The following is a 20092-nucleotide window of genomic DNA, read 5'->3' on the forward strand; positions in this document are numbered from 1 at the left end:
ATAGTAACTTAGATCATAAAAAGCAGAAAACAGACTCCCATGGTCCAAACAAACAGCGCTGAAATAAAAAGAGCAGTTGTAGAGGCACCAGTAGGGATGAACCAAACAACCCAGGCTGGGATTGGAAAATTCATGGTTTCTGCTCCTAAGCCTGCAAGAGATTCTGGTTTGCAAAATCTGGCAGCTATTAAGGTACTCAGGGGCCGTGTGACTGTTCCATGCTAGAATCACTTGGTGCGAATGTACAGACAGACACAGAGGGGCGTGCTGGAGCAAACTGCTGCGGTCAGGAATAAATATCATGATTTGCTTTTCCTCCAATCAGCCAGAAGGGGGCAGCTAGGGACCGACAGTGAAGCTCACAGCAGCTCCACCCCAGCAGCCTCAGAGTTGCAGATGTCCGTGCAACACAGCTTTCTACTCAAACTAAAATTATAAGGAAGAAAAACTACTCATGCAACTTTGTTTTACATGAACCAGAGAGACTTTTCTTGGCAACAACAACAAAAAGGTCTCTCTCTCCCCCCCATCTCTCTCTCTGTCTCTCTCTCACACACACACACATACACACAGCTGATGAAAGATAAGAAACCAACCAGCATCTTCACGGGGCAGAATGTCAGGATGCAGCATCTTAGGTCTGAACTTCCTGCTAAGTGTATAGTATACAAGCTCCGCAGTGAAAGGAAATACACATCGGCAGGTACCAAACATCACCATGTACAGATTTAGCAGACCCATCCTGCCCTTGACTCTCAATGCTCATACACAGGAAGTGGAAACTCATTTGGCTTTGGAAAGTTAAATTAAAAGAGTAACAGGACTAGTAAACCAAGAGAGTTTAGTGGTACATCACGCTTCCATCTTTCAGGAAGAGGAAAATAAACTTTCCTAGTCGGCAAAGAACTTCTAACAGGAAACTGCTAAACAACAGTTTTGCAGATGGCAAAATTATTCCAAAAGATTTTGTTCCAGTAGGGAACAGTACCAATTAATAGAGGTGCAGGTGTGGTAGTGGCAGTTGTAGTAGTAGACACTGACAGAGCAAGAACTCTAGTTTACGAAACCCTGAAATAAAAATATGGGACAAAATGAAAGCATAAGCCATTGTTACTTCCTTCATTTGTTCTGGCAACAGTGAGATCAGCCTGTATAAGAATCAACCTAGATTCACGTTTTTTAGGCCTTAGCAAGTTTTCACGCTGCTAAACAGGAAAATCAAATGTGATCTCATAGAATGGGAAAATTCCCACAACACACAAGTGAGAGAGAACAAGCTACATCCATGAGTCAAGGGCTAATGGAGTTTTCTTTCTGATCCAAAATTAATGCAGAGACTAAAGAGCAAGACCAAAATCATTACCATTCTTTCAATTTATCATACCCCCATTTCCTGTTTAAAAATGAGCCATTCTAAGAGATAAAGACTGGCTCTATTGCTCACACTGGCATAAAGAAAAATGACCTGTCCCGAAAGCAGGAGCAGACCCCGACTTCACTTACCTGCAGACGCTGGACTTTCTGGACATGGTGGTGCTGGGAGAAGAGGGTGGCGTCTGGTATGACCAGCTGTAATCAGAACCTTTCAAGTCCAAAATCACCTAAGGGGACAGAGCCAGCGGGGTGAGGGGGGTGCTGAGAAGGGAGACATTAGCCATCAAAGCTTAACATCCACCAAAGCATCCAAAGGCTGCCATCGTGGAGGTGGGAATGAAAGGAAAACATGTTAAACAATATTTTCTAATTGAAGAGCCACACTACCAAATCCATCAATGTCATAGTCCTTTTACTGAGAGAAGTAAAACTATAATTAATAGGGAGAAAGGGGGGAAGGGAAAAGGAAAATCATTAAATATCAGCTGAGAGAGAGAGAAATACAGTGACCAGTTAATAATTTACAAGAGCCATTTATACCCCAGGCTAGAATTTACAGGATTTTCCTCCTATAACACCGTATCATGGTTCCCAGACTTGTTGATATTGCATTCTATCGACTTGATATTCAGTGGTCATTTCTGCCCTATTTGACCAGCACTAGAAATTTTAAAGCCTGACAGAATGAAGAGCAAGCCAATTCTTTCACCATTATTTCTATATCTGTCTCCCTTGCTTGACAAAGGGCCGCATGAGTGTAAGGTCCATGTTTCATTCACATAAGAAGCACTCAGTAAATGCTTATTTGTCGAGTGAATGCATGCACGCTCTGGTTTAATAAATATAATTTGATAGAAGAGAAAGCACGAGCTCCCAAATTTGCCCTCTGAGCTGGCTCTCCAGGAGGCGAAAAGATTGTCACCAAGTGCAAAAGCCAGCGTGTGATTCATCAGTTGTTCCCCCAAATATGTCTCTTCCCACTTGACATTGTGTTCGTGTGATGTGAATTAAATGAATAAAGCATAAAAATGTCATCTTTTTCATAAGACGAGAGAGTCTCCATGCACTGCTCAATTAGAATGAGAGAAATGGAGAATGGTTGACAAGGTCAACTGAAACATCAGTGACGTGTTCTTATGAGTCAATTTCTAAGGGATAGATGAACACAGCAATTAAGTGCATGGGATCTGGAAGCTGACCACTTGGTTCAAATCCCAGTTCCACCACTTACTAGCTAGGTGAACCTGGCTAAGGGACTCCATCTCTCTGTGCCTCAGCATCCTCCTCTATAAAACAAGCATAATCGTGAAGATGAATGGAGGAAGTCAGGTTCTGTAAAATGCCTGGGACAGTGCCTGACACACAACAGGTCCTATGTGACAGCTCTCTCATTCCGTATATTACATTGTAAAGGACATGGTGAATATGACTACAGTTAAAGATGTGACAAATGTCACAAGGAACACTCAAGGGCCTTGAAATTTTTTTTTTTTTTTGAGATGGAGTTTCGCTGTCCCCAGGCTGGAGTGCAATGGCATGATCTCGGCTCACCGCAACCTCCACCTCCCAGGTTCAAGCGATTCTCCTGCCTCAGCCTCCTGAGTAGCTCAGATTACAGGCATGTGCCACCATGCCTGGCTCATTTGTGTATTTTTAGTAGAGATGGGGTTTCACCATGTTAGTCAGGCTGGTCTCGAACTCCTGCCCTCATGATCTGCCTGCCTTGGACTCCCAAAGTGCTGGGATTGCAGGCATGTGCCACCATGTCCGGCCAGGGCCTTGAACTTTACCTCTTTGGTTTGATCCTATAAGTGCTTAACCCCTGACCCCTACCTGTTCACTCGAGGAGGGCAGTTTGTGAGGGTCCATGGTCAGGCTCTTCAGATCTTCTGAGATGGTCTGAAGGTGCGTTATTTCCCCTAGCATTGAGATTTCTTCTTCCTGAAGAAAAGTCATTCATGAAATGTTATTATCATGAGTGAGTCCCTTCATTGCTCTATTCCAACTATTTTTATTCAGGTCTCTGTATAACCCTTTCAGTTTTTCCGAAAAGGCACCATTGGGACTGGCAAATCTTTGCTGAAGGCACTACATGCCCTTTCTTTTGGGAAATGGGAGGGAAAAAGAAACCTGCCATAATCGAGGAGTGACCTGTACATGGGGGACAATGGGGAACACACAGGCCTCGCTCCCAGGTCCTGGGGGCTGCCAGGCCTGTGCGGATGATCTGTGTGTTCCTGCGGGATCATGCAGCAAGCACAGCCCCCTTCACAAAGTGGTCCTTTGCTGAAGTTGCTTAGCTTCAGTGGATGACACAACTTGGAGATATTTTGGTTCAGATCTTTGTGACAGTGCCTGTGTGTTCAATAGAGGCTAACTTTTCCCCTTCTTTCTTGTGTTTTTCCACCAACTTGATAAAAGACAAGTAACATAGGAGCTGGGGACCATGAAAGAAACATCCCATGTGCTTTATCAAAGTGCCACGTTGGGACTATGGGGCTTGGCTAGAATGATCCATGGAAAAGTTCTACACTCAGGAGAACAACTCAGATTCAGACATTTTGCAAGGGCTAAGGGAAATGAGCTGGCACCTTTGAGTCAGCTTCAAGAACGCCTGCACTGCGAGTTCTCAATTACAGCATGCAAATGATTTCCTTAAAAATTAAGTTTAAATTGATTCACTGAGGCGCTTCGATAGATATTCATCTCACAGTCACTCCTTGGTACTCGGCTTGAACAGTGAGTCTCCAAACCACCAGGAGTGCTTAAAACACAGTTGACTGGGTCCCCACCCCTAGAGGTTTAGATTTGGTGGGTCTGGGTTGGGCCCAAGAACTTGCATTTCTAGCCAGTTCCCATGTGATGCTGCTGAGCTGGGGACCCCACTTTGAGAACCACTCTGCTGGGCCTTCTTGACTTGGAGAGAAAAAGTAACGCGGAACACGCAGTGCTATGAACAGTGAAGGAAGAATGAGCTATCATGGCCATCAACTCACATTGAATCACTGGTCTGTACAAGAGATTCCACCATCATGATTCCTGACAGTAGAGCCTCCATGACTCAACAGTGGATGGATAAAACTGGAAGGAAGCGACCTCCACACCAGCGTTTTAAATCTCTAGAGGTTTCCATTAACTTACAATCACTGGCCGCAGCATAGAGATGAAGGTGCAGAATCGGCCACGTTCTTCAATCAAAGCCTTCCGGACGGCCTGCTTTTCTGTTTCTTCCAACAAGAGATACTTATCATTGACATCTTGGAGAGCACTGTCCAACTGAGGCTGGATATCACCTCTCCCTGCAAACAAAACAAAGACTCAAGCACGGCTTGCTGAAACGAAAGCTTCTGGAACAAGTGCCCCTCCTCCCTGGGGTCCTTGCTGGAGTCAAAAACCACACAATTTTCCAGGATGTAAAAAAATTATCTATTCATGCCCCAAAAGGATTTAAGATGGCTGTTTTTCTAGGACCAGCCATTTCCAATTTCCAATGCCCAAAGGGGTCACTTAGCCTGATTTACTCGTGACAAGGAAAATTTCCTGGCAACTCTTCATGACTTGCCTTCTCGCATTGCACAAACCCACCAAGCCTTCTGCCAACAAAACTCCAGGACACAGAGCCAGAGAGCATTCTTTCCTTTTAGGACATTCTGAAGAGGTGAAGGGATGTGGAAACAAGTTAAGAGCCTGTGGGTGTTTCCAAAAACAGGCACCAGCTGGCTTTGCTGGGTCAACCTCAATCAAAGAGCCTCTGTCTGGAGAGAAGTTTCTGTTCCTGAAGACAGAGGTGAGAAGCATCCGCTCTGCTGGCTCTGGGGGCCATGGGAATCCTTGGCAGTGGGGAGTCCAGAACGCTCTTCCTGTAAAACAGGCCCAGTAACAACAAGACCTCCAGACAGGTCTTTGTTGGTAAAACTGAAAGTGGGGTCTATGCTGAGCCTGGCCCACGTTCAGGAATTATCTGGCCAGGTCCACAGACCCCAGTTAGGTAGAGGCAACCATTTCTAGAGTTTAAGATGGGTTGTTAAGCTTTTAAATAACTACCACATGGTCAGCAAACTGTCTTTGCAAATAAAGTTTTATTAGAACACAGCTGCATCCATTTATTTACCATATTGCCTGTACCAGTTCTCCCTACAATGGCAGAGTAGCGTGACACAGAGAATATGGCCCCCAGACCATGGCCCCTGGCATAACAAGTCTGCTGTCCTAGAAGATAAACATGGACCAACAGGCACTGTGTCCAAAGGAGCAGCTACTACAAATCTGATCTGTAGGTGGGGACAACGGGGTGACGGGCAGGGGACAGCAGCTCATGAGCTTCCACCCTGGGCTGCCTATGCAGGGGCCTCACCTATCACTCAAACCAGAGAGAATTTCTAAACTCCTGCAGGGCAGGATTTTGATCTTCCCCAGCACAGCCCCTAGTACAATGTCATGTGTGTATACAGCAACTGCTCAATAAATGTCTGTTTAATAGTTTTAACAAAAAATGTTAAAGCAGGAAGGAGTTATCCAAATGGGCCAATCTGCTCATGTTTCAATGGAGACCAAGTCCTAGAGAAGTCGAGGGACTCATCTAAGGTCACACAAAGCACAGTACAGAGGCAGGGGAGAGCCACATGGCCTCTTTCCCTGAACAGAGCCTATTCTCTGTCCCACCACCTCATAGGAAGGGCCCTGCAGTTCCCTTCCATCCTTCTTAATGATGTAGAGAACATTAAATGAGATGAACCATTTGGTTTGATGAAAGAAAGGGTCAGGGAAAATTGCCTTGGATGTAGGAACATACTCTGTATTTTCCTCTCATAAACAGAAGAGAATGTTTAATTTGGAGCAAGAAGCAATCAGGCTTAAAGCATATCCCAATAGAAAAGGTAGTCAGATTTTAGTAAGGAAAAGTCACTTCTCAGGCAGGGAATAAGTTCTAAGTTAGCATATAATGAGAAAATTATAGTCAAAGATCACCCTTGAAAATGCCTCAGATGGCCAATAAATACAGTATGCACAGCTTTGTGTATATAACGCTCACCAGTCGAGTGAGTGGAAATGTGCAGATAGTATCTTAAGTGCACGGAGGGATGCTATCCAACAATTACACCACAGTGGTCCCCTCATCTGCGGTTTTGTTTTCTAAAGTTTCAGTTATCCACGGTGTGGTAAAATAAGGTATTTTGAAAGACAGAGACTACATTCATATGACTTTTATTACAGTATATCACTATAATTGTTCTATTATTATCATTGTTAATCTCTTATTGTGCCTAAATTATATATTAAACTTTATCATAGACATGTATGCATGGGAAAAAACACAATATACGTAAGCTTCGGTACTATCTGCAGTTTTAGGAACCACTGGGGGTCTTGGAATGGATCCCCTGAAGAGAAGTGTGAACTACTATATATAAGAAATTTGCTGGGCCAAGCGTGGTGGCTCACACCTGTAATCCCAGCACTTTGAGTGACTGAGGCAGGCAGATCATGAGGTCAGGAGTTCAAAACCAGCCTGGCCAACATAGTGAAACCCCGTCTCTACCAAAAATACAAAAAAAGTAGCCGGGCACGTGCCTGTAGTCCCAGCTACTCAGGAGGCTGAGGCAGAATTGCTTGAACCTGGGAAGCGGAGGTTGCAGTGAGCTGAGACTGCACCACCATACTCCAGCCAGGGCAACAGAGTGAGACTCTGAATTAAAAAAAAAAAAAAAAAAAAAAAAAAAAAAAGAAATTTGCTGCTTGAGCTTGAGAAGTCTCTGCATAATTCTCCTTTTTGGAGACAGGGTCTCGCTCTGTCACTCAGGCTGGAATGCAATGCAACGATCATAGCTCATTGCAGCCTTGGCCTCTTGAGCAGCTGGGACTACCATTGTGTACCACCATGCCCTGCTAATTTTTCAATTTGTTGGTAGGGATTGGATCTTGCTTTGTTAGCTAGGTGGTCTTGAACTCCTGGCCTCAAGTGACTCTCCCACCTTAGCCTCCCAAAGCGCTGGGATTACAGGCGTGAGCCACCACGCCTGACTGTCTCAACAGATTTTCAAGGTGACCTACTCACCCATTCTTCCATGTAGTCACTACTTCCACTCCTCAGAATAATTCTTTACCATGTCTTCAATATATTCCTCAAGGATGTAGGAGTAATCATCACCACACATTAATGTGGCCACCTGAGCCACTGGTTTCATGTGTTTTGTAAATTACATGTTGTACTAATACATGTAATTTATTTAAAAAAAAAAAAAAACCGTGAAAGAATCATGTCCCAGCTAGGTGTACTGGTTTTAAGATAGAGTGATCTTTTCAAGTCCACAAATTCAGAGTTGGTGTTGGTGCTGATTTAATACATACAAAAGCCCACTCACTTGTCTCCATCGGCAGTGTCAGGAGAGTCACCACTGACTCACTGAGCACCGGTCCTGGCCATTCCGGCTTCCACGGACTTGACTCCATCCTCTTGTCTCACCCCTGCTACCTCCACTCTCACTAGGCCATCGCTATCTGAGACAGAGTTTTGCTCTTGTTGCCCAGGCTGGAGTGCAGTGGCACGATCTCAGCTCACTGCAACCTCTAACTTTTGGGTTCAAGAGAGCACGTCCAACTAATTTTTGCATTTTTTTTGTAGAGACAGGGTTTCACCATGTTGGCCAGGAATGCAACAGCCCCTAATGTGTCACCCCAGACTGCACTTGGACTAGCTCACCCAGAGCAGCCCTGGGTTACTTTCTTTTTTCTTTTTTTTTTTTTTTTTGAGATGGAGTCCCCTCTGTCATCCAGGCTGGAGTGCAGTGGCATGTTATCAGCTCACTGCAACTTCTGCCTCCTGGATTCAAGCGATTCTCCTGCCTCAGACATCCAAGTAGCTGGAATTACAGGCGTGCACCACCACACCCAGCTAATTTTTATATTTTTAGTAGAGACAGGGTTTCTCCAAGTTGGCCAAGGCAGGTATCGACTCCTGACCTCAAGTGATCCACCCTCGACTTCCCAAAGTGCTGGGATTACAGGCATGAGCCACTGCCCCTGGCCATAGATTACTTTCAAAATGCAAATATTCTCATGCTTTTCAACAGCTCCCTTTGCTCTCAAAAAAAGTCCAATGTCCTTAACATGGCCTTCTCTGCAAGGCATGAAAGGTCACTGCCTGTCCACCTCATAACCCCAGCCTTTGTGGGCCGTTCTGTCCCCCTCTCCTCTCCCTCTCATCCTCCAGCGTCTGGAGCCCTTCTCACCTTCACTCTACTCTCCCTCCCTCTGCTACATTCCTAAGACATGTTTATCCTACAGGTCTCACAGGATTTTCGATCCTTCGGGGAATCCCGCCATGGACTTCCTCCCCAGATTAGGCTTCTCTTACTTATCTCTGAAGTCCCTTATACTTATCATTTGCAGCACTCCCCCCGGTTTGAATTTCATCTTTATTTCTCTAGTTATTTGACTGACGTCAGTCTCCCCTACTCAGGGGGTGGTCCCATGGGGGCAGAACCCGTGAATGCTTTTGCTCCCTACTGTCTCTCCTCAGTCAGCACACTTGCCTGGAAGTGGCAGGTATTCAAATATTTGCAATTGAATCGAGCACTGATAAAACTTGACCAAGTTTGCTCCCCGGCCTCAGCCATCATGCCCTTAAATGCCCTAATGCTTCAGAACCAGCAAATTCCAGGATGATCAAGCAGCCAAGAGGAGGAGGGCGGGGGGTGCCTTAGATGGGCTTCCCAGACAAAATTCTTGTGCAAACAATTGCTTTCAGCTTTCTTTCGTAATATCTTAGGCATCTTCAGTCTTCAGAATTTTTTTCCTGCTGCTGGTTTGCAGGTCCTGGTGTATTCACACTGGGGAATTATGATGAACAGCAGCCAGGAGCCCCTTATTCCCCTCTCCCCAGGGGAAATGATGATTATTCTCTTTGCCGAAAATGTTACTGGGGCAAAGCATTGTGAATGCACCATGACATGGGCCAAGGCAGCACCCCTAAAGATTTTTTTTTTTTTTGAGATAGAGTCTCGCTCTGTTGCCCAGGCTGGAGTGCAGTGGCACAATCTCTGCTCACTGCAGCCTCTGCCTCCTGCGTTCAAGAAGCTCATCTGACTAATTTTTGTAGAGACAGGGTTTCACCACGTTGGTCAGGCTGGTCTCGAACTCCTGACCTCAAGAGATCTGCCTGCCTCGGCCTCCCAAGTGCTGGGATTACAGGCATGAGCCATCACTGCGCCTGGCCATAGAAGGAAGGAATTTTTAAGTAAGCTTAGTTTTCTGGATTAAAATGAAGATCCTTTATCAACTTCAACACTTGCATTTTATTTCCTTAATCATTACATACACACATTCAAGGCAGGACTGAATACCCCTTTTGATAGGTGGGGAAGCTAAGACGGAGGGAGGCCAAGTGGCTTGCACAAGGCCGCGATCCCAAGCACGGAGCTAGCCACCGGCACAGCTAGAATCCAGCCCCAAGTCCTTCTCATTCTGAAGACAGTGTTCTTTGTGTTTCTGGCTCACAGCAAACATGAATGCTGGGAACAAGCTGCCAGCAGCTAAACAGCCAATCAGAAAGCCAGTGAAATGTGATTAGTGTTATCTCTACTTGCCCAGCCTTTTCATACCCAGGCTGCACTCTCATGGTAAGCTTCATGGCTCAACCAAGCCAGTGTATTTGAAGGGCTTTCCAATGGGGAAGGGCAAACCCAGGACACGCTGGGCCAAGAGAGCTGCCGGGATTCAGGAAAACACCCCACGTCCTTCCTTTCTTCTGAGACAGACGTATGGAGAAGCCATTAGAATCCTGCAAAACGACTTTCTCCTGCTTCTGACTCACAAAAATGCTGCATTTCATTCTGAGATAGTCACTTTCCCCCATTTTTACACCTCACCAATCAGGGTGTGTTTTTTCCTCTCTTAGTGGCCTGGAAAATAATGGTGCATCTGACAATTGCTGATATCCCAGAGCCAAATGCAACATGGGATTTAAAATACTAAAATGCAAAATTATACAAAAAATATAAAATACAAAGGATCCGGAAATGGACAGGCAAGGTGACACTGTAGATCAGAATTTGGAGAAAGCTTCTGTCTTCACAGCAAAAGAAGGCTATCCTCATTATCCCTTTGAAAGTCATCTTCTACTCTAATAACCCACAGTGGGTTTTGATTGATTCCCGAAAGAAAAAACCAACCCGAAATCAAAAGAAAGAGAGATGCGATTAGGTAAGACTGAAGGCTTTTAGCCTTAAAATTTTTCAAACAAAATCCATTTCCATTATTTTTTTCAACTGACAGTGCCTCAGTTTCCCTTTACCTGTGGGATGTAAATAATAGCAGTATCAAGCTCACAGGGCTGATGGTGGGGGGGAATGAACTAATCCACACGAGGCGTTCAGAACAACGCCCAGCACGTGCTGAGCACTCACTACAGGTCAGGCACAATCAGCTGCCACTGCAGCATCTCCGAAGTTGTCCCTTCTGACACTGGGGAGTTTAGCAGGCAATAATATGCAGGGTAGGGTGAGTTTTTTTTTTTTTTTTTTAAAAGAGAACTTTCAGTTCAAGGTCCTTTTTGATGTAGGAAAATGCAAAAGATCCTATAATTCTTTCACTAAAAGAGTTTTATCATCAAGATTCTTCACCGGTCTCTGGGCAATCAGCTGTTTATCAAAGCAAAGGATAAAAAGAGACAGCTCAGAGAACAACCAGAAAACGTCCCATGTCAACCTGCGGCTCACCATCCAGAGTGTCTCCAACAGAGGATCTCCATGGCTCCAAAATGCTTCTTCCTTTGTAGGTAAAGATGTGCTCCACCATCTGCCAACCTGGCTACCAGATCCAGAAATTTACCATCGCCTTCAGCTCTTCTTTCCTTTGCATTTCTCCTAAGTAGCTCCTAATCCACCTGTCTTCCTCTCTATCTCTGTGGCCACTTCCCTGAGCCCAGGCCACCATCATCTGTCACCTAGACAACAACTACCACTTGCTAACTGGATCTCCAGTTAAGCCACAGTCTAATCCAAATACACACTGTCACGGTGGAATTATGAAGCCAAAAAGGCTTCAAGGACTTCAGCAGAGTCCTGAACATCTCTAATGTAGTAAACAAGGCTACAACCTGCATTCTTTGTAAGAAGCCAGTCATTGCAAATATGGTGCTTTCCTGTGTTCTGCAAGTCCTCCTAAAAAATTATGAAACTTGATGGGCGAGGTGGGTCATAGGAAACCCCAAATTTGTGGTTGGCTGGGCATTAGTGTGAGGACTCTGGGGACCCCACTTGTGGTGGTGACTGAATCTGGGGCAGTCTCACAGGACTTAACTCTTATGGGGTCTGCACTAACACTAGGTAGTGTCATAACTGAATTGAATAGGAGGACAGCCAGCTGCAGTCAGAGAACTGATGTTGGAACATAAATGCATTCTTCGTTCTGGGGACAGCTTGAGGGGGGATGCTACTTTTACCTCCTTAGCAGCTAACAGAGTCTAAGCACTGAAGAGGCAGGTCATACCCCTTTCCTGAATGAATGAAAGAACGAACTAATAGATGGAGGCTTGAATGTTTTGCAGGACTCATCTGCAGTAGCCAAGGACGTTTATGAATGGAAGGATGGCACCAGGCGTGAATCAATTAGACCTATGAAAACCATGAATGGCTGATGCGTTGCAACTCAAGAGAGGCAGCAACTACTTCCCCACCCTGCCACTCCGTCAGGCTTTGCCTTAGTTTTCCTTTTCCTTCTCTGCTGTTTTGTATTTGGTCAAAAACTAATGCTAAGAAAAGCACTCAGCTCCTGGCATGCCTCCACACTCTACATACCTCTCCCTTGGCCCCTGAAGGCAGCCACAGGGTAGTCAGGCGCACTGCACCTTGATAATAGTTCCATTGCACACAGGGACACCCAGGGCATTCTGAGACCAGAGTCATGGACAAGGCACTCAAGGAGCTGTGTCTACGTGAGGTTTTACCAGACATGAGCTTTGCAAAGGAAGAGAGTTCACAGCTCCAGGCCTCTGGCGGATGTGTTTGGCCTGTGTTTATCTAGAATCCTCACTTGTGAAATACAGCTAATAAACAGCCCAGCCTCTGAAGGCTACGTGCATTCACCTGAAGTGCAACATCCTTCTGCAGAGGATTTTTCTTTTCTTTTCTTTTTTGGAGACAGGGTCTCACTCTGTTGCCCAGACTGGAGCGCATTGGAGCAATCTTGGCTCACTGCAACCTCTGCCTCCCAGGTTTAAGCAGTTCTGCCTCGGCATCCCAAGTAGCTAAGAGTACAGGTGCACACCACTATGCTCAGCAAACTTTTGTATTTTCAGTAGAGATGGGATTTCGCCATGACAGCCGGGCTGGTCTCAAACTCTGACCTCAAGTGACCTGCCTGCGTTGGCCTCCCAAAGTGCTGGGATTACAGGTGTGCGCCACCACGCCTAGCCTTGCAGGAGATTTCTGAGTTAAATTAAGACACCTATGGATTCAGGTCAGGGCCAGCTTCCTGATTGTCACACTAGGTCTAAAGGCAAAATTCTACCACCCCTGTTTCCACCCAAATGGAAGAGTTCTGGCTGTGCCCACATTCTGAATTTCCCTATCAGCCTTCTGAGCCCTGGGCGTGGCCTCGAAGAAGTGGCTGGAACCATCCCACTGTCTGCTCCTTGTTCTTCCTCCACCGACATCCCTGTGGGAAGAGGAGCTCTGAGCTCTATCCCTCTTCAAAAATCAAGAGGGGTGGGTTGCAGGGAATCTAGACACATTCAATTTTTACCACTGAGGCAGGGCATTGAAGGTTTGATTGTGGGTTTCAGGGTCATTCTGAGAGTGCTTTCTGCTGGTTTTATAAACGTAAGAAACGTTCATGTGGATGAGTGCCTAGGCTGGATATGCTCAGGGATGAGCAGACCACCGCAGGCAGGGGAAAAGATTCACATTTCATAGGCTTTTTCCAAGAAAGGAAGAATGATGTGGAGAGGCGTTTGGTGTCCACTTTGGGGTGTGATCAGAATTGAGGCCCAGTGATTGAACCATCCCGGAGGCAGGTCAGTGTGTGGGGAAGGGTGCGGTCCAGGAAGCCACAGGCTGAGTAGCCGGGAGTCACTAATGATTCTCTACGCACACAGTCCACCCTTGGTGGGACAAAAGCCCCACCTCAAGGCATCACACACACGTGACATGACTACCCATTATCACTGTTGCTGGTGCTCCTCTCTAAATGGCAAGAGCTATGTCTTGGTGCATGCCGTCCCCTCTACATGAACACCCCCTTCCCATTCTTCACCAGCTGACCCCTCATCCTCCTCCTCTTTATCACTACCCTATCCTTATGCTTAGTGAGGCTCCTTCCTCTCGGCCCCCAGGTTACACCTTTTGCTTATATTATTCCCAGCACTGGCTGGGCACACTTTGGGAGGCCAAGGCGAGAGGATCACCTGAGTTCAGGAGTTGGAAACCACCCTGGCCAACATGGTGAAACCCTCTCTCTACTAAAAATACAAAAATTAGCCAGGTGTGGTGACAGGCACCTGTAATCCCAGCTACTCAAGAGGCTGAAGCTGGAGAATCACTTGAACCCAGGAGGTGGAGGTTGCAGTGAGCCAAGATCAGGATGGGCTTTTGCATGTTGACCAAGCTGGTCTCGAACTCCTGACCTCAGATGATCTGCCCACCTCAGCCTCCCAAAGTGCTGGGATTACAGGCGTGAGCCACCATACCACCATGCCCAGCCAAGCCAATTCCTAAAAATAATTAAAGAATTATTTTTCTCTCTGTATATATATTTTAAAAATTTATAAGAGCTAGAAATCATATAGCTTTTCTCATGTCTTTATAGCCAAATTCACTGTGACTTTGCTCTAAGAACCAGCCCCTACAAGAGAAAAAACTAAAGGGGATTGCAGAGATTTCTCTTTGAAAAATAAGCAGAATCTTTAGAACTTACAAAGTCAGAAGGCTATACAGTTTCTATATTCATTCCAAACTGACTTCCAGTCATGTCAAACAAATAAAATGCCCTGTTTACTCCATGAACTGACTCATGCCAGGCTCTCGGCAAAGGTTCCAGTAACACTCAAGACTCAAGGGAGTGTGTCCTCAAAGGCTCTGTACTGTATGATTCCATTTGGATAAAATGTCCAGAACAGGCAAATCCAGACACAGAAGGCAGATGAGTGGTGGTCAGGGTCTGAGCGGGTGGGAAGACTGGGAGACAGAGTGACTGCTAATGGGCATCAGGTGTCTTTTGGGGCTAATGAAAATGTTCTGAAATGAGACAGTGGTGATGGTTGCACAATACCATGAATGTACTAAAAGCCACTGAAACTTATACTTTAAAACGGTTAAAACAATAAATTCTGTATGTGAATTTTACTGCAATAAGCAAAAAAGTGGCTGTGTCTTACCTTCCTTCCAAAGGTTTACTAGAAACAGTGCCAGCTGTTTCACAATCACAATGTTCAGAACTGGAAAGGATGATCATTTTTAAAGTTGGGGAACCACTAGCCCAACATCGCCACGAGGGGAAATAGAGGCAGAAGTGTGTCCCCTAAGATAGTGGGCCGTGCCAGCCCCAGCCATCAGAGGAGACGTTTGTGCGTTGGGTTTGCTGTAAATGACAGAATCCACTTCAAAAGCCCCTTTGGAGCTCTTTAGCAAAATGCTCAGAGAACACCTGGGCACATTCAGGCAAGATAAACCACACAGACACCTCGCAGACAGACCTCCCAGGACAGAGGGACAGCAACAGGACTCCAAAAGCAGCTTGAAGTTTTAGCAGCATGATCACCCACAGAGTGAAGTTCAACATTCAGTCAAGAAGAATCATTCTGATTACTTAATTGGAAGATCTGATACTTTTGAAATGAAACATTTCACAAACTCTACTGAAATAAGAAATACTTTTAAAATTAATTAATTAATTAATTTTTTGAGACGGGGTTTCGCTCTTGTTGCCCAGGCTGGAGTGCAGTGGCACAATCTGGGCTCACCACAGCCTCCGCGTCTCAGGTTCAAGCGATTCTCCTGCCTCAGCCTCTTGAGTAGCTGGGATTACAGGCATGTGCCACCACGCCCAGCTAATTTTGTATTTTTAGTAGAGATGGGGTTTCTCCATGTTGGTCAGGCTGGTCTTGAACTCCCGACCTCAGGTGATCTGCCCACCTCTGCCTCCCAAAGTGCTGGGATTACAGGCGTGAGCCACCGCGCCTGGTTTGATTTATTTTTTTTAAAATGAATCACTGGTTATGGAAAGAACTATATGGTCTTGCGGAAAGGACAAATTTAAAGATGTTTTGCAAGCTTAATGCAACCAAATCTGATTTGAGAATTATTGTGAGGCTTTCAGCTCTAGTTTGTGGTGTAAATATATACATACATATCTATGCAGGTAGATATGTTCACAAAAATGCTTATTTCCTATGGAAAGGACTGTTTAAGTCACTCTGTATTTCTTTTTTCCATGAGTCTAATACTGAATTATGATGATTCAAAGGCTCTCAGACTGTCGTGCTAACATTGTAAATGGCCAAACATCCAAGAAAGAAAACAAAACACAACACACACAATTTTCTTGAAGTTGTGGAAAATTAAGTAGGCACAGTTGATTGTTCTGAGCTGGTAGGAAAACTTGGGCAGCTAGCAGAGGTCTGGACAACCACGGAAAGCCCACAGCAAGGACCACACCGTGAGCAGCCACCAGAGATTTGGGATGGTAGACTTACCAAGAGTGTCCACTGGCGGGGGGCACACGGTGAGAAAGTGCAGGATACACAATTGACACAAAAAGGAAAATAATAAAGTCAAACCGGTGTCCAAGCAGCAGCAGTCTTACCTTTGTTTCATGTGTCACGCAGTCCACGGCTCGCCACCAAATTTGATATCAGAGCTGATGAAACCCACATCCACCAGGAGCTCACATCCACCTTCCCCTTCTCTGTCTTACTAATATCCGTTCCTTCTCATCTAAACAAAACCTTCCCCATTAGTAATAAAAAAAAAAAAAAAACGCTAGAGAGTACAGCAAGGATTTTTTAAAAGAGAGATGAAGAATATATACCCAGAAGAAGCCAACCTTTGGCAAGAAAACCTTTTGAGTGTAATTTACCATCACTTGAAAAATATCTAGGGAATCCTAGGAAACAAAGCTTAGGGAGGGATGAAAATGGAAAAAAAAAATTAAAGAGCTTAAAACTGTAGTGTAACAGCAAATATTATACTAGTATAGAACTCTGTGAGTCTGTTTATTACATTTATAACACTGGCTTTGCAGCCTCTAGTGGAAAGAGTCAACTATTTAAATGTCAGCTGTACAGTTAATATATTATAATGGTCAGCTCGCTCTCTCTCCCTCTCTCTCTCTCTCAAAAACAGTCCCCACTGGGTGCAGTGGTGTGTGCCTATAATCCCAACTACTAGGGAGGCTAAGGCGGGAAGATCCCTGGAGCCCAGGAGTTCGAGGCTGGCCTAGGCCAACTATCAAGATGCTGACTCAAAAAAAAAAAAAAAAAAAAAAATCAAGACTTCTTCAGTGTAATGATCTTAGGGTAATACATGGAACAATAATCATAAGAAGCACCTAATGAATGCTGGCCATTATTACTTTTTAAAATCATTGATAAACTTTTAGTAGTTATAGATGGAAACAGAAAGCTTTACCAGAATTAATTTTTTTTTCTGAGACAGAGTCTCACTCTGTCACCAGGCTGGAGTGTAGTGACGTGATCTCGGCTCACTACAACCTCTGCCTCCTGGGTTCAAGTGATTCTCCTGTCTCAGCTTCCCGAGTAGCTAAGACTACAGGCATGTGCCACCACGCCCGGCTAATTTTTGTATTTTTAGTAGAGATGGAGTTTCACCATGTTGGCCAGGATGGTCTCGATCTCTTGACCTCATGATCCACCCGCCTCAGCCTCCCAAAGTGCTGGGATTACAGGTGTGAGCCACCACGCCCGTCCCAGAATTAATTCTTAGTTTACGCTGGTAATAATATGGGAATTAAATGAAAATAAGTCTGCTGAGTTCCGTTCACAGAGTCGGGTGGCACATATAGGTAAATACAACGTAAAACGCCTCTCATTTCCAATGTTCTCTTACTTTCCCCAACTGGGTCATGGTCAACTCCAAGACCTCCATGGCAATGAGCTGATATCATGAAGCAGGCAGAGGGTTCAAGAGACACTGTCCAGAGCCCATGGCTACAGAGTCAGCTCCAGACCATTTCCCCAGCATCCTGCCACCTCTGTCCTTCCACCTATTGGCAACGCTGGCTCTGCCCCGCACTCTTGACCTATGCACGAGCCCAGCATTTCTCTGAGGGGGGGACTGGCTAACTCCCTGCCTCGAGTTTACTTTTAGCAGGCATCCGACAAGCCTGCCTTCAAGAAAAACAGGCACACTCACCCACAGCAAAAGGATATCCCGAATTGCTTTACAGTGATTTTGAGACAAAACCTACCAAGGGCAAGCCATTGAAAGTTTCTTGATGGAAATATTTAAACACCTTTAGATTATAAACTACCTGTCTCTACAGTAAGAAAGAGTCGAAGAATGTGATAAAAGGCATTATCTGCAGAGTAAGAAGGCAAGTGAGCTGCTCACAAAAATCACATCTGGGCATGTCTGCCCACGCCAAGGATGGTGGTAAAACCACGCTTACACGCAAAAGGCACTTGAAATGCTAAAAGGAGAGTCTGAAGAATTTTTAGATCAAAGATCACAGTGTTTGAAAAAGGCATGGCAGAAAGCTGCTTGAGAATCTCCCGGAAAGGTATTCAAAAGGAAGTGATTATCTGGCTGCATACATCAGATTCTGTCTATCAGGGCAAAAAAAAAAAAAAAAAAAGTATCCAAAATCTTCATCCATCCGAAACGCATGGTGCGTTAAAAGAAACTGCTAACAGTTTTGCAAACCAAGGGTCCAGGAATCTGCCACTTGAAAGAGATGAAATAGATCCCTCGAGGTTTTCTAGGAGAAAGGGAAATGTCAGCTAACCAGACTCCTAACAATTCAAAGCCTCAAATAAGCAGATTTCTTTGAGCCCTTAAGTGAGTTGTGTTTTCTCCAGTCCATTCTCAGCCATATGTGTGCCTCTCCATAAACCAGTCCAGTCCGGATGTGACTCTAGCATCTTTTAGAAGGCTGCTTTCATCCCAGAAATATACAAATAGAAACACCTGATACAAAAATGCACTTACAAATTTTAGGAAAAGATTTTTATAAAGGATAGAAATACTAATTATTTTCTGGTTGTATCTTGAAGTAACTAGAAATCCTCCAGAACATTCTAAGCTACTGATCTGACCAATCTCATGGACATAAATCTACCATCTGACATGGTGCCAGAGACTGCTGGTATGAACCTCTAGCTGAGAAGACAGACGCTTCAGAAACTCCTGATCTCGGCCTCCACTCTCTCAGCCTTCAGGCCCACGTGCCCTAAGGAACCACACAACTAAATGCCAGTCATTCCCAAGTCCCAGGGCCAGATGCCCCTCTTCACGTTATGCACAGTGCAGCATCCTATGGGTCCCAAGTCTTTCTATCCAGCCTTGATGGGGAGCTCGTAATCCTGCAGGCAGCCCAAGCCAGTGCTAGGAAGGTCTAATTGCCAGAAACTTCCTTTGATGTTGCACTGCAATCACCCTATCAGACTTCACCCAGAGGTATAAATTCTGCTAATTGGGCAATGTCAGTGACTTTGAGTGACAGATGAGAACCAATTCAGCCTCCATGCAGAATTTAGATAAAAGGGTTATCACTGCAGCCAAGAACTTTGGGCCTCTGAAAAGTGAGCTGTGGAAGAGCTGAGGCACAATAGCTACTTTTTCTTACCTTATCCTTTTCACCAAACTCCCAAACCTTTTCTAAACCTAAGCATCTTCCCTGGACCATCTCTCTCAGGCCAGGAATCCCTTCTCTCTCAAAGCTGCCAACTTGTCAGTTACAGGGAGTTCAGCACCAAACTGTGACCAGCCTGCCCTCCTCTGGGCCTCGGACTTCATGGAATACGGTAGTAATTTTACTTATAAATGTTTACCTCTAGAGTCACTAAAATGTTGCTAAGTCATAAGCCCTATTACTTATCAAACACTAGCTCCCAGGTGCCTTGGTTACACAGGATACAAATATGAGGAGCTCCAGACCAAAAAAACATCCAAAAGAAACTGCTGGGGCCAACGCTGATGGAAAATCTGATGTGGGTGAAAATTCTGCTGTCTCTATCTTCAAATGGGCTTATGACTGTTGTGAAAATTTGGTGGAGAGGCCTCATTTTTCAGAAATATTCAAGGTTAAAAACTGTCCTACCACCACCCCACCCCACACCTCTCTCCTCCATCCCATCCCTCCAAATGTGTTTTCTTCTATTCCCAACAGAGAACTGCTTGTTTGGGGGAGAGGAAATTCAGTGTGGGGGATCCCAATCGGAAAAGGCTGCTGTCTCAAATTGACGGTAAATACCACCCACGGAGCAGCCTGATGGGAGAACCCCATCTTCTCAGCGGTGAAGCAGCAGATTCAGAAAGAAACTTGATGACAAAGAAGAACCAACTGGAGGGATGTTGCCTTCTCCAGCTCAGGACAAAGTCCCTATGTTTTTAGGTGGTAGTAAAATGTTGCAAGTGCAGGCTGGGTGCAGTGGCTCACACCTATAATCCCAGCACTTTGAGAGGCGGGCGGATCACGAGGTCAGGAGATTGAGATCATCCTGGCCAACATGGTGAAACCCCATCTCTATTAAACATGCAAAAAT

The 20092-nt window shown here is 45.2% G+C and overlaps 1 protein-coding gene across 8 annotated transcripts in view; it reads right to left on the bottom strand.

Annotated features, from left to right (window-relative positions):
- Positions 1 to 20092, bottom strand: part of MTSS1 (MTSS I-BAR domain containing 1) — a 186845-nt gene that overhangs the window by 12905 nt on the left and 153848 nt on the right. For 4 of the 8 annotated variants that reach the window (XM_037739335.1, XM_037739338.1, XM_017530750.2 and 1 more), the window contains exons 7-10: positions 16064 to 16075; positions 4516 to 4673; positions 3208 to 3315; positions 1504 to 1601 (exon numbers count right to left, since the gene is read on the bottom strand). In XM_037739335.1, the coding sequence (XP_037595263.1) occupies positions 1504 to 1601; positions 3208 to 3315; positions 4516 to 4673; positions 16064 to 16075 (376 nt within the window). The remainder of the gene's footprint in view (positions 1 to 1503; positions 1602 to 3207; positions 3316 to 4515; positions 4674 to 16063; positions 16076 to 20092) is intronic. The other 4 variants (XM_037739336.1, XM_037739339.1, XM_017530751.2 and 1 more) reach the window with 1 other exon arrangement.

The sequence above is a fragment of the Cebus imitator genome, unplaced genomic scaffold (assembly GCF_001604975.1).
Source record: "Cebus imitator isolate Cc_AM_T3 unplaced genomic scaffold, Cebus_imitator-1.0 Scaffold68, whole genome shotgun sequence".
Taxonomy (NCBI): domain Eukaryota; kingdom Metazoa; phylum Chordata; class Mammalia; order Primates; family Cebidae; genus Cebus; species Cebus imitator.